At 39.3% G+C, this 12572-nt stretch overlaps 1 protein-coding gene across 1 annotated transcript in view; it reads left to right on the top strand.

Moving 5' to 3' along the window:
- Positions 1–12572, top strand: part of MTMR6 (myotubularin related protein 6) — a 41830-nt gene that overhangs the window by 16990 nt on the left and 12268 nt on the right. The window contains exons 3-6 of the mRNA XM_033236929.1: positions 3618–3780; positions 5227–5384; positions 5565–5693; positions 9719–9853. Coding sequence (XP_033092820.1) covers positions 3618–3780; positions 5227–5384; positions 5565–5693; positions 9719–9853 — 585 coding nt within the window. The remainder of the gene's footprint in view (positions 1–3617; positions 3781–5226; positions 5385–5564; positions 5694–9718; positions 9854–12572) is intronic.

Here is a 12572-nt window from a genome sequence, read left to right as displayed (position 1 = left end):
GTGCCACTAGCTCTGCCAGGTTTTAGAACCTCCACTTTATAGATGAAGAAGGTGAAGCTCAGCGAAGTGGTAATTCATTCAGTGTTACACAGGCAGTGTAACATAGTAAAAGGAGCTCATGTAGGCTGTGTTGTCAGGTAGCTTTGGGTTCAAATGTCAGCTCTGCTATTCACTGCTTGGGTGACTATGTTAGGGTACTTTTGGCTGTAAGTAAATGAATACCTGACTGAACATGGTGCCAAACCTTGCAAAGCAGGAGAGGTGGGTAGGCTTTCCTCAGTAGCCCCCTCTCCTTTTATCAGGGAGGAGAGACTCTCTCAGAAGGCCCCCTCAGCCGACTTTCCCTAACATCTGATTGTTTGAAAATCCAGTCACTTGGCTACTCCTACCTGAAAAGGAGGCAGAGAATGCAGACCCTAGTATTTTGGATCTCTTGAGGGAAAAGAGTGTTTACAAGTAAGGAAGGTGGGGAGGCATGGCAGACCAACAGTGTCTGCCAAAAAGTGTGTAACTTTCGAGCTTAGCACCCACGTAAAATGGGTATATAGCATCCATCATCATGTAGGGCTTTCGTGAATCTTAGATGAGAGAAAGTACGAAAAACATCTGTGCCTAAAACATAGTAGTGGCAGTAAATCATAGCTGCTCATACTACTTTTCTAAGCAGTAGAATCAAGATTAGAGGTCAATTATGCCTCCCAGTCCAGAGATTCATGTTGCTCTGTGGTACACCCCTGTACTGCACATATTGTACTCTTCTCTGTCTCTCTTTGATTGTCCCCTTCTGATTTCCGGAAGAAGGCTGACCAGTTGATATATGATTCCGTATCAGCTGTTAAGGAAACTCACTTGAGATACTGATCTCAGAGAAGTTGTATTCCCTAGAGGCACTGGATCCCTTCTCCATCCAGAATTGCCAGAAATTTTGCCTAGCAGTACCTTCTGAAATAATTAGTCATAATATCATCCACTCCATCTACCCCTCCTTTGTCCACGTGCTTCAGTATATTCTCTGTTGTCCATCTCATAGAGATATAAATGAAGGCTTTCCGTATAGCTATTCCTTCAGCTGCGAGGAATATAGTTTGAGAGGCAGCAAAAAGATATCTGTGTTGTTCTCTACTCTCCTATTGTTGTCTTTTAAATGCTTTCTTATCAGTATATTCCCTTATGTTTCCCCTAAATGAAGTGTGTTTAGTGTACTGGAGCTGTAGAAATGAACATTTAGAACCAGAAGGGGCCTTACCAACCTTATGTCCTTTTTCTCACTTTATAGTTGATTGTGTTTTCAAGATCACATAACTAGTTAGTGGTAGGACCAGGTTTCTTCATCATTTTCTTCCTGCAAATGCTTTTGGGTCTTTATAGTTAAAATCAGAACAGTGATATACAGGTTGGATATCCCCAATCCCAAATTGAGCACTGACATGATGTTCAAAGGAAATGCTCATTGGAGCATTTCAGATTCCAGGTTTTCAGATTAGGGAAGTCAGTTGATAAGTATAATAAGTATAATGCAAATATACCAAAATCTTTAAAAATCCAAAATTTGAAATATTTCTAGTCCCAAACATTTTGGATAGGGGTTCTCAACTTGTAATATTACAGTTAGCTTTTGTTCCTTATTCTCTGTTTAAATGTTATTATTAGATCATTTTTGGTAACTTATCACAGTCCCATTAATATAAGTGATAATGGTGCTGAATCTTAGCCGTAAGTAAGGGCCATATATGTGTGTGTGTGTTAATTATTTGTTCTCTGTGTAGTTTTAATTTCCATTGACAGCTGCTTCTCATTATTGTTTTTCAAGCTTTTCTTGATTATGTGCATTTAATTTTGCAGGTGAACTTTAGATTTAATATGTATAATATTAACATAATATTATAATTATATATGTGTATTATATAAATAATCATCCCTCACTCACTACAAAACAAAGCAGATTGGAATTTTTAAACTGAAATTTATGTTGAATTTTTAGATTAATTTGGGATTAATGGATCTCCTGCCATGATTAGGAGCCTATGGTCTTTTGTTCTCCAGAAAAGTTTTCTATAAATATTTTAATAGGAGTGGTATTAAGAAAAAGTAGGCAATTTTAGTAGCAAACAAAATGTTATTGGTAGTAGGTGAGAATGGTAAGCATATATTTAAAATACCATCAAGTATTGAATTTATAGTAGGACTTTTTATTCATTCATTTAGTAAACTCTTATTGTGATAAAGGCGGTATCAGGGATGACATCCATATTTCTGGCTTGGGCATTCACATTTAAAAAATTAAAGTTGAGTGTGTGATATATAACATTTGTAAGCTTTTTGATCTGAGGGGGGCAATTATAATGTTCCAGGTACTGTGTTAGGTGCTGGAGATGTAGTGTTGATCAATGCCGCACCATGCCACCCGCAGGCCCTGGGCCTCCTCCTGTGCTCATGGGCACCCAAAGTTTCAGCCTCAGAAGTAGTTTCCAGAGGGGCCAAGGCAGCCAGGGGTTGGTGTGTCAGTGCCGCCCCAAGCACATGTACAACCAGCTAGGTCACGGCAGTACCTGGGCTGGGCTATCGGGATATGTCCACAACTTTGCTCTACCACAGAGCAGGCAATGGGAGTGGGAAGAGGCCAGGGAATGGCAGCAGGCACTTTTGATCCTGCAGGGGGAGGGGGTTTCCTAGGCCCCCAGGAACACAGGGATGCCTGGGTCCAGAGCCATGGCTGGGTGGCTGCAGCTGTGCCCAGGAGTGTGGCTCCTGCCCTGCCAACTCGGTAGGGCATGGGGCTTCCGCTGGGATCACCTGTTCCCAGGTCTTGCCTGCTGTGCAGAGGATGCAACCCTGGCTGCACCTCCCCCACTGCAACTGGCTTCCTCACAGTGGCCACTCCAGACAGGCCGCTGCTGCCATCACTATGAAGGGAAAGTACAGTTTGAGCTGCAGTAAGAAAAGGGAGGGGGCTAACTTACTTGGGAAGGGTTGTGGGGCATGTCGGGCTACACTTTTGGTGATATTATGAGTTTTGAGCAAAGGCCAGTAATGTGTCTAGAAGTTCTTAGAGGAAGAGGTAGAGTTACAGTGGGAGCATCTGACCATGTGTGAAGGAGCTTGGTGCATTTGAAGAGCCAAAAGAAAGCTGTTGTCACTAGAATATAGTCAGTGATCGGGAGAGGGACTTGAAATGACTAGATTGCCTTCCTTTTTTTAGTCTGCTTTTCAGTGTTCACTACTGTGTTGTAGAAAATGGGTCAGAGGGTCAAGCGTAGGTATGGAGAGAGCATTTAGGAGGCTGTTTATTTATAGTAGTTCAGATGAGAAACAGTGGGGACATTACAACTAGGGATGTGACAGTAGATATAGAGAGAAGTGGATAGGTTACAGAAGCATGTAGGCGATGCAGTTCCCGGGGTCTGATAATGTATTGAGTATGTGGAGAGATGGAGGAGGGATCAGAGTGACACCCATATTTCTGACTTGGGCATTCAGTCATTTAAAAACTTGAAGTTTGAGTGAGTATGTAACATTTGCAACTTTTGTTGAGGAGGACATTCTTAAACTTGTGCATTCTAGAAGAGAATATTTAGTGCTTTCCATGTTGATGACCGGGATGTTTTTTCATGCTGTAGATATTACACCACCATATTGCCTCAGTAGAGAAACTTGCTTTGACTACTTCTGGATGCCCCCTTGTGATTCAGTGCAAGAACTTCAGAACCGTGCATTTCATTGTTCCCAGAGAAAGAGATTGCCATGATATTTACAACTCTTTGCTACAACTGTCAAAACAAGGTATTGTTCTTAGAGACCAAAGCTTAGATGCTCAGTTTGAGATGGATTATCTAAGATACTTTATTAAATGTTTTATTATTGTTATTTTATCCTTTTTTACTCTGACAGTCAGGTTCTTGTGTACTCTATCTCCCCCAAATTGGCCTGAAAGTAATTAGAAACTATTGATCTGATATAAGAATGGTATAATCGGAAGGGGTAATGTAAGGAAAAAGTAAAGCATTTATAGTAGAGACTTACAAAACCACAGTTTTATATTAATCTTTTAAGTCTATTGATAGCAAGTAGCACAACATATTTTTTAAGAGGGTATTTCACAATCAAAGAGAATGACTTGGAAATTGATAGTACGGAATAAAAAGTTAAGGAAGAAGGTCAAGGTCCTTTGGTAGCAGTGGGACTAAAATATTTAATAGATTTGAGTGGGAGATACAGAAGATGAGCAGAGAAACAAGAGAGGGTGAATTCTATTTGAGTAGAAGAACTTTTTTTTTTTTTTTGGAGACGGAATCTCACTCTGGTCCACACTGGAGTGCAGTGGCGCCATCTCAGCTCACTGCAACCTCTGCCTCCTGGATTCAAGCAGTTCCCTGCCTCAGCTTCCTGAGTAGCTGGGATTACAGGCAGCCACCACCACACCCGGCTAATTTTTGTATTTTTAGTAGAGACGGGATTTCACCATCTTGGCCAGGCTGGTCTTGAACTCCTGACCTTGTGATCCACCCTCCTTGGCCTCCCAAAGTGTTGGGATTGCAGGCGTGAGCCACTAAAGAAGAATCTTATCACTACTTATGCCCTGTGGATCTGGTGACTTCCTTCCCCCAACATGACTTGAATTATATGTTGGACTGGATTTTGGTTGAGCAGTCTGGGTTGCCGCCTGCAAGCGTGATCTCAGAGCAGGTCTTTGTTCATTCTTCTCTCTGAGGACATAAGCCTGTAACGTCCCATTGTCTCAAGCCAGAGTTTCTAGTAAAGACGATTCTGAAGCGCCCCCAGAGCTCTGTGCAACAGTTGCCATTTTTAGTCAACAGTGTCTGATAGGGATGTATAATGCAATTTCACGTTCTGTATGCTATCTCTAGCTTCTCATTATAACGTTAGTCTATTTTACATCTCATTTGGGAAAGTGATTAGTAGGAAATGTCTATTAGTGTCTTTATAATTTTACTTTTAAGAAAAAGAAATATTGCAGTAGAGGATTTAACATGTAAGTCTAACTGTATTTATTAGCTTTACTTTTGCTGATGACAAAAAATCCAATCTCAGATTGATATGTGTGCTGTTTAGGTATAATCATTTGCATACTGAATATCAAATATATTCAGGTATTAGCCATCTCTGAAGATTTTGAAGAGAAAAATGAAGGAAAAAACTGAAAAATTACATTTATTTGTAGTGTTTCTTATCAATTGCACTTAACACTTAAAATTTTGTATTCTGTAGCAAAATATGAAGATCTCTATGCATTTTCTTATAATCCCAAACAAAATGATTCAGAACGACTACAAGGCTGGCAGCTCATTGATCTCGCTGAGGAGTATAAGAGGATGGGAGTGCCAAATTCTCACTGGCAGTTGTCTGATGCCAACCGGGACTACAAGGTACCTTAACAACGTTTTGGAGAAATTCAGAAAATGTTAGTACCAGAGGGTTAGCGAGTGTCAGCATAGCAAGTTGTCTGTGTGCTGAAATGTGCTGTTCTTGCGTTTAATAAGGTTTCAGGGTGTTTAAAGAGGTTTTGAACTGAGATAGAATGGTTATGTTTTGTTTGATATTTACAGATTTGTGAAACGTACCCCCGAGAACTGTACGTTCCCCGGATAGCAAGCAAACCCATCATTGTTGGTAGTTCCAAGTTCCGGAGCAAGGGAAGATTCCCAGTTCTTTCCTACTATCATCAAGATAAGGAGGTAGAATGCTTTTCTTTTGATTTTAGAAGTAAGGTATAACTCATCTTCAGGGTTAAGTATCTAAAATAACACTTTGTGTTTTTTTTTGAGACAGGGTCTCGCTCTGTTGCTGAGGCTGGAGTGCAGTGGCACGATCTTGGCTCACTGCAACCTCCACCTCTTGGTTCAAGCAATTCTTGTGCCTCAGCCTCCTGAGTACCTGGGACTGCAGGCGCATACCACCATGCCTGGCTAATTTTAGTAGAGACGAGGTTTTGCCACGTTGACCCAGGCTGGTCTTGAACTCCTGACCTCAAGTGATCCGCCTGCCTTGGCCTCCCAAAGTACTGGGATTACAGATGTGAGGCACTGCCTGGATCAAGAACACTTTTTTACATTAAAAGATTGCTAATGGAGAAGCACTGGCTTTTTGTTTAATTACGTTTTTGCAAATTTAAAACAAAACTACTCAAATATAGAAATTTTCGTACTTCTTGTCATCTTTTCTTGACCCTCCCTTCCTTCCAGCAATGACTTGAAAATAATACAGTTAGTTAACAGATAGGATCCTCTTTCTTTCCTGTGGTTCTCTTTTGATTCTGCTTATATTTGGGAAAACCTGTTGGTTTTGATAAGATGACCGCTGAGACAAGGGAGAGAACCAAGAGCATTTCAGAGTCCCATTTTAATAGTAAACTCAAATCAAAAGGATTTTGCAACATGAAGCAGTGGAGGAGGCATCTTTATAGTGAGATGCTGTAATAAGGTTTGCTTATATTAGTAAAATTTAACCTTTGTAGCCTGCTAATAGAAGGCCAGGAGGCACTGTATGTTAAATGCTTTATATGCATGTCTTCCTAACTTTGTAAGGTAGGCTTTACTAATTACCTGTAACTTTCAAGTGGGGAAACAAGTTCAAAGAGAGTAAATCACTTCCTTGTCTCACAGCAAGTAAGTTGAGGAATTCTATGCCATTTCTGACTCCCAGTCCTTTGTGACCTGGTTTTGTTTTCTCTGAGAACCTTTAGAATCTTCTTTTTCCCCAGTGTTCTGAAATTCCTTTTTTTTTTTTTTTGAGATGGAATTTCGCTCGTTGCCCAGGGTGGCGTTCAATGGCGTAATCTCAGCTCACTGCAACCTCTACCTCCCGGGTTCAGGCACTTCTCCTGCCGCAGCCTCCCAAGTAGCTGGGATTATAGGCACCTGTCACCATGCCCAGCCAATTTTTGTATTTCTAGTGGAGACGGGGTTTCACCATGTTGGCCAGTTGCTGGTCTTGAACTCCTGACGTCAAGTGATCCACCCGCCTCGGCCTCCCAAAGTGCTAAGATTACAGGTGTGAGCCACCGCGCCCTGCCTGTTCTGAAATTTCATCCAGAAACTCAGGTCTCAATTTTGGGAGTTTGCTTCTCTATTTCTTTGATAGTTTCCTCTCTTCTGTTAATTTTCTTTGTACTTTTAATTTATTAGTTGACAATTGGGCTTTGTAGAATAAACTTCTACTTTCTTTTTTTAAAACTTTCTCCTTTACTTTTCTTTTTTTTGTATTTTCTGGAAGATTTCCTCAACCTTATCTCCAGTCTGTGTCTTAGATCCTTTTTTTTTTTTTTTTTGCTATGGTGTTTTTAATATCTGAGAGCTTTTCCTATTTTCTGAAATTTTTTAAGATAGTTTTCTATTCTTGAATGTGATGTTTTAGTTCTTTGAAGATGTTAAAGATTTTTTTAAAATTCTCATGCTTCCCACATTAGTTATTGTTTTGCTAAGAGTTCCATTTTTTTCTGTTTATTTAGTGTTTTTGTCTTTCATGTCTTTCAAATACCTGTTTCTTGGCCAACTTCTCATATTTAAGCTGTTTTGAAGTTTGTGTGCAGGAATGGTTTGTATCTTGGGATTCTTTCTTTTTTTTTTTCTTTTTCTTTTTTTTTTTTTTTTTTTTGAGACAAGGTCTCGCTTTGTCTCCCAGGCTGGCGTGCAGTGGCACAATCTCGGCTCACTGCAACCTCTGCCTCCTGGGTTGCAGTGATTCTCCTGCCTCAGCCTCCAGAGTAGCTGGGATTACAGGCATGTGCCACCACGCCTGGCTAATTTTTATATTCTTAGTAGAGATGGGTAGGGTTTCACCATTTGGCCAGGATGGTCTCGAACTGCTGACCTCAGGTGATATACCCGCCCCGGCTTCTCAAAATGCTGGGATTGCAGGTGTAAGCCACCATGCCTGGCTTTGGGATTCTTTCTGTTGTATAAGTTGGTTTCCTTAAAGAAGAAACCTCTAATTTTGGTCCCACTGTGTATAGTAAGTCTGGCCGTGATCCAAGGGTGAAAAGAGTGGTGGCAGGATCTCACATTTTGTTATGTAGACTTTACTTAATGCTCTCAGTTTTTGTGAGTATAGGGCTTCCCCTGCTCACAGCTGTGTGTATTGTCTATAGAGTCTTCAGGTTCATCCTCATCATAGAATAAACCTTGTCTTCAAGGTAAGGGAGAGTCTGATGGTCTTAGCTAGCCCTCATGCAGACATTCCACCAGTTCTCTTTTTTTTCAGTTATATCCCTGCTCAAGCCTTCAGAGGTTTTGAGCCTTTTGGGATTTTGCTGCACAAAATACCTTGCTTCTTATTGACTTAAGGGAGTTAGCAGCTTTCTTTGTCCTGTAAAATTGGGTATCACTTGCTAGTCAGCTATCATCTCCCCAAATTTTATTGACATCTCTATGTCTTTTTTCCCATTCTCTTTGTCCCTGTGGTTTTATACATTTTAACTTTCTTTATTAGAACCTGACTTGGATTTTGGGAAGGAGCAGAGGCAAAGGGGTAAGGGTTTAGACAGAAATTTCTAATCTACTTTTCACAAATAAATCATAGAGAGGTTAAATGGTTATGGCCTCTCGACACAGCCATATGTGTAAACATTGTTTGTTGGAAAGTTGGGCTGAAAATAGTTATTCAGTGAACAACTTAACAAATCAGAAAGTAGGTCTGAAAAGAATTTAATTAGGCAATACTCATTTTCTACTATTTTATCATATTTTCATGGTTTTATTTTGTGAGTTTAAAATATGCAATTGTGTGAATTTGTATGTATTTTTGTTTTCCATTGGAGAAAAAGTATATGGGTCTAAATCTTTTAAATCTTTTTTTAGGACTTTAAACAATAGTAGGCTGGGCATGATGGCTTATGCCTGTAATCCCAGCATGTTGAGAGGCTGAGGTGGACAGATTGCTTGAGCCCAGCAGTTGACAACCAGCCTGGGCAACATGGCAAAAACCCGTCTTAACAAAAAATACAAAAATTAGTCAAGCACGGTGGTGTGTTCCTGTAGTCCCAGCTACTCTGGAGGCTAAGTTGGAAGGATTGTTTGAGCCCAGGAGGTCAAGGCTGCAGTAAGCTGTGATCGCACCACTGCATTCCAGTCTGAGCGACAGAGCAAGACCTTATCTCAAAAACCAACCAAACAAACAAAAAACAGTAAATAATGAATCCAACCATTCACTACTTATAGATTTTCTTGCTCTATTCGATTGACTGTATTTTAACCCAAATTTGAATTGAAGCTCATATTTCTCATTTTATATTAAGATTGCTGATTTCTAATTAGAGATCTTAAAGCCTTTAGAAAGTAAAAGTTCCAATGATGCTACTTAAAAATTCTTGTTCTATTTTTATTGACTAATCTTTTACTTGAACGTCATTTGGAAGTATCCTGTAATCTAAATGGAACGCAGAATGCAGGTATCTTAACAGTAGGTTACTTAACAGAAGATTACTTAACAGAGAATTGACTGGGTGTTATTTCTTAGGACCCAGGGTTTTTTCCTCAAACTGGATAAGGAGGTATTTAGTTTTCTTATGAGAAGAGAATATTGGGAAAACTTAGGGAATGTCAAGATATTGAAGTAGTATTTAATTCAAAGAGGATCTTAAAGTTAATGCCTCCTAATTGTTATATTTGATTTTAACACGTTTGGCTTTTTTTCTTGTAAGCATTTTTCAAGATACATTTTAGAGATATTTGCATAATCTGTTTTCTGTTCTTTGAAAAAATAGGCTGCCATTTGTCGATGTAGCCAGCCACTCTCTGGATTCAGTGCCAGGTGCCTGGAGGATGAGCATTTGCTTCAAGCCATTAGTAAAGCCAATCCAGTTAATCGCTCTATGTATGTCATGGATACCAGGCCAAAAGTATGTATTTTAAAGACGGTACAGTCTGCTGGTTTAATGATCTTTATTACTTTACTTAATGAGAGTTAATAAACTTGCCCATATTTAAAATATCTGAATCCTAGTTTTAAATTAACTAAGGTTCATCATACTAAGGAAATCAATCCTTTATTTAAAGGATACCAATTTAGAAGACCAGTTTCTGAGTAGCTCATGGTGATTTCTTATGTCTTCTGATGTATATAAATTCAGGAAAGCTGAATTGTATATTGAGAACTCTTGCTAGTATTTAAGTCTTGTGTTATTGTGAAGAAATAGTAAAATGTGTGTTGTGAAAAATAAATTGTTACTATTCTTTTTTTTTTTTTTAAAGACAGAGTTGTGCTCTGTCACCCTGGAGTGCAGTGGTGTGATCTCAGCTCACTGCAACCTCTGCCTGCCCGGTTCAAGCAACTGTCCTGCTTCAGCCTCCTGAGTAGCTGGTATTATAGGCACGCACCACCATGCCTGGCTAATTTTTTGTATTTTTGGTAGAGACGGGGTTTCACCATGTTGGCCAGGCTGGTCTCGAACTCCAGGCCTCAAATGATCTACCCACCTCAGTTGACCTCCCAAAGTGCTGGGATTACAGGCATGAGCCACTGCGCTCATTCTAAATTCTTATTATTGTTTTTTGTAGAACAGAATTTTCAATTGGCAAAACATTTTTATGCTAAAATAATGGATTTTAGCTTGAAATATTCAAGAAAATAAGGAAAACAGTTAACTTAGGAAACAATTTGAACCAGAGAATTGTAAATAGTGAACAGGAATTTGGGTTCTCTTAGGTATCTGTTCTATGGGGCCAAATTGTTATCACTGGGACAAATGTCAGAGTCCCGTCTTTTTATTAACATAGTTAAACAAGCAATTCATATAGGATCCTGAGACTAAAATAACTAAAATCCTCAGTGGTAATAGCTAACATTACTTTTAATTTTTGTTATAGCGTCGCATGCAGAGCTGGTGGGCTACACAAAAGGACATTGGCAGAATTATAGTGAGGATTTCTTCAAAAATCCGGAATGATGAGAAAATAAGAGAAAGCAATGAGAAAAAGCGAGTGAGCAATATAGAACGCAAGTGGTTTTTAGGCAGCTTTGTGAAGGGAATGAATGATCACTATTTTAGAAGTGATCCTTATCATTATGCAATTTCACAAAAGATAATTTAGAAAACAGAAGAAGAGATTAAGTTGAGTAAATTGCACTTTGGGAGGCCAAGGCGGGTGGATCACCTGAGGTCAGGAGTTTGAGACCAGCCTGACCAACATGGAGACTCTCTCTGTACTAAAAATACATAATTAGCTGGGCTTGATGGCGAATGCCTGTAATCCCAGCTACTCAGGGGGCTGAGGCAGGAGAATTGCTTGAACCTGGGAGGCGAAGGTTGTGGTGAGCCGAGATCACGCTATTGCACTACAGCCTGGGCAACAAGAGCGAAACTCTGTCTCAAAAAAAAAAAAAAAATTATTTGGCCGGGCATAGTGGTTCACACCTGTAATCCCAGCACTTTGGAAGGCTGAGGTGGGTGGATCATCTGAGGTCAGCAGTTCCAGAGCAGCCTGGCCAACATGGCGAAACCCCGTCTGTACTAAAAATATAAAAAATTAGCTTGGCGCGATGGCCGGCGTCTGTAGTACCAGCTACTTGGGAGGCTGAGGCATGAGAATTGCTTGAACCCAGGAGGCAGAGGTTGCAGTGAGCCGAGATCGTGCCATTGCACTCCAGACTGGGTGACAAAAAATATATATATAATTATTATTATTATTTAAAAATAGAAATTGATAACTGATAATCTTTTATTAAAAATAAAAGACTTTATTAAGAGTTGAGAGTGTTGGTGATATCTCAGAAAAATTCTAGAACACTTTTTCGATAATATTAGATATAAAAGGCTATTGTAATATGAGAATTTTTGAAGATGAGGTCTGATACAGTGATTTGTTTTTCAGGACCTCGTAGCTCTTATTTATATAATTATCTTCTTCCCAGAAAATATATCATTCTTTGTTTTACTAGTTAAATGTAAATCAAGTAGTAATAATGTGGAAGCATTTTTTAGCATCTAACTGTAGATTTTACAGTCAGGAGGATACAATTTAACTGTACTTGTTACCAAACTGAGGTCAAATGCACAAAATGAAGAACTCCTTTTCTTCTAATTTAGGCTCCATTTTATCCATGTTCATAAGAATTTTTAATAAATTGTGTTAACATACTATATGAAATCCTAGCCTGGAAGAATAGAGCATGACAGATCCTAAGGGGACCGCTGACAACATTTTGATCTAATAGCTAAAGACCATGGGCCTATGAGCAATCTATTTTTTTCTGGAGACCAGTTTATTTTTGGTCCAGTTCTCAGAGATGTATCTCGATAGCGGGCCTCCAATAATTTCTCATATAGAAGACCTCAAGTAATCTGAAGCATATTTCAGATCTGATTTTCAGTTCCCTGTGGCTTTCAGAATGATCAGTGCTCTAGGCTTGTTCTGAAGTAAACTTATAGGTTCATGCTGTAAAAGAAAAGTCCCCCAGCCAGCTCTGCTCAACTGAATCATTTAAAAATTAGATAGGAGACATTTATTTCTAATTTTAAAATATTACAAACATATGGAAAACTGACGAAAACATAAATGAATTGGTTTCATGAACTTATGAGAACTTTGACCTTTCCATTATATAGCAATCATATTACT

This window comes from Trachypithecus francoisi, unplaced genomic scaffold, assembly GCF_009764315.1.
Source record: "Trachypithecus francoisi isolate TF-2019V2 unplaced genomic scaffold, Tfra_2.0 Contig01461, whole genome shotgun sequence".
Lineage (NCBI taxonomy): Eukaryota > Metazoa > Chordata > Mammalia > Primates > Cercopithecidae > Trachypithecus > Trachypithecus francoisi.
Note: the sequence above shows the minus strand (reverse complement) of the source record. Positions and strands in the feature narration are given on the sequence as shown.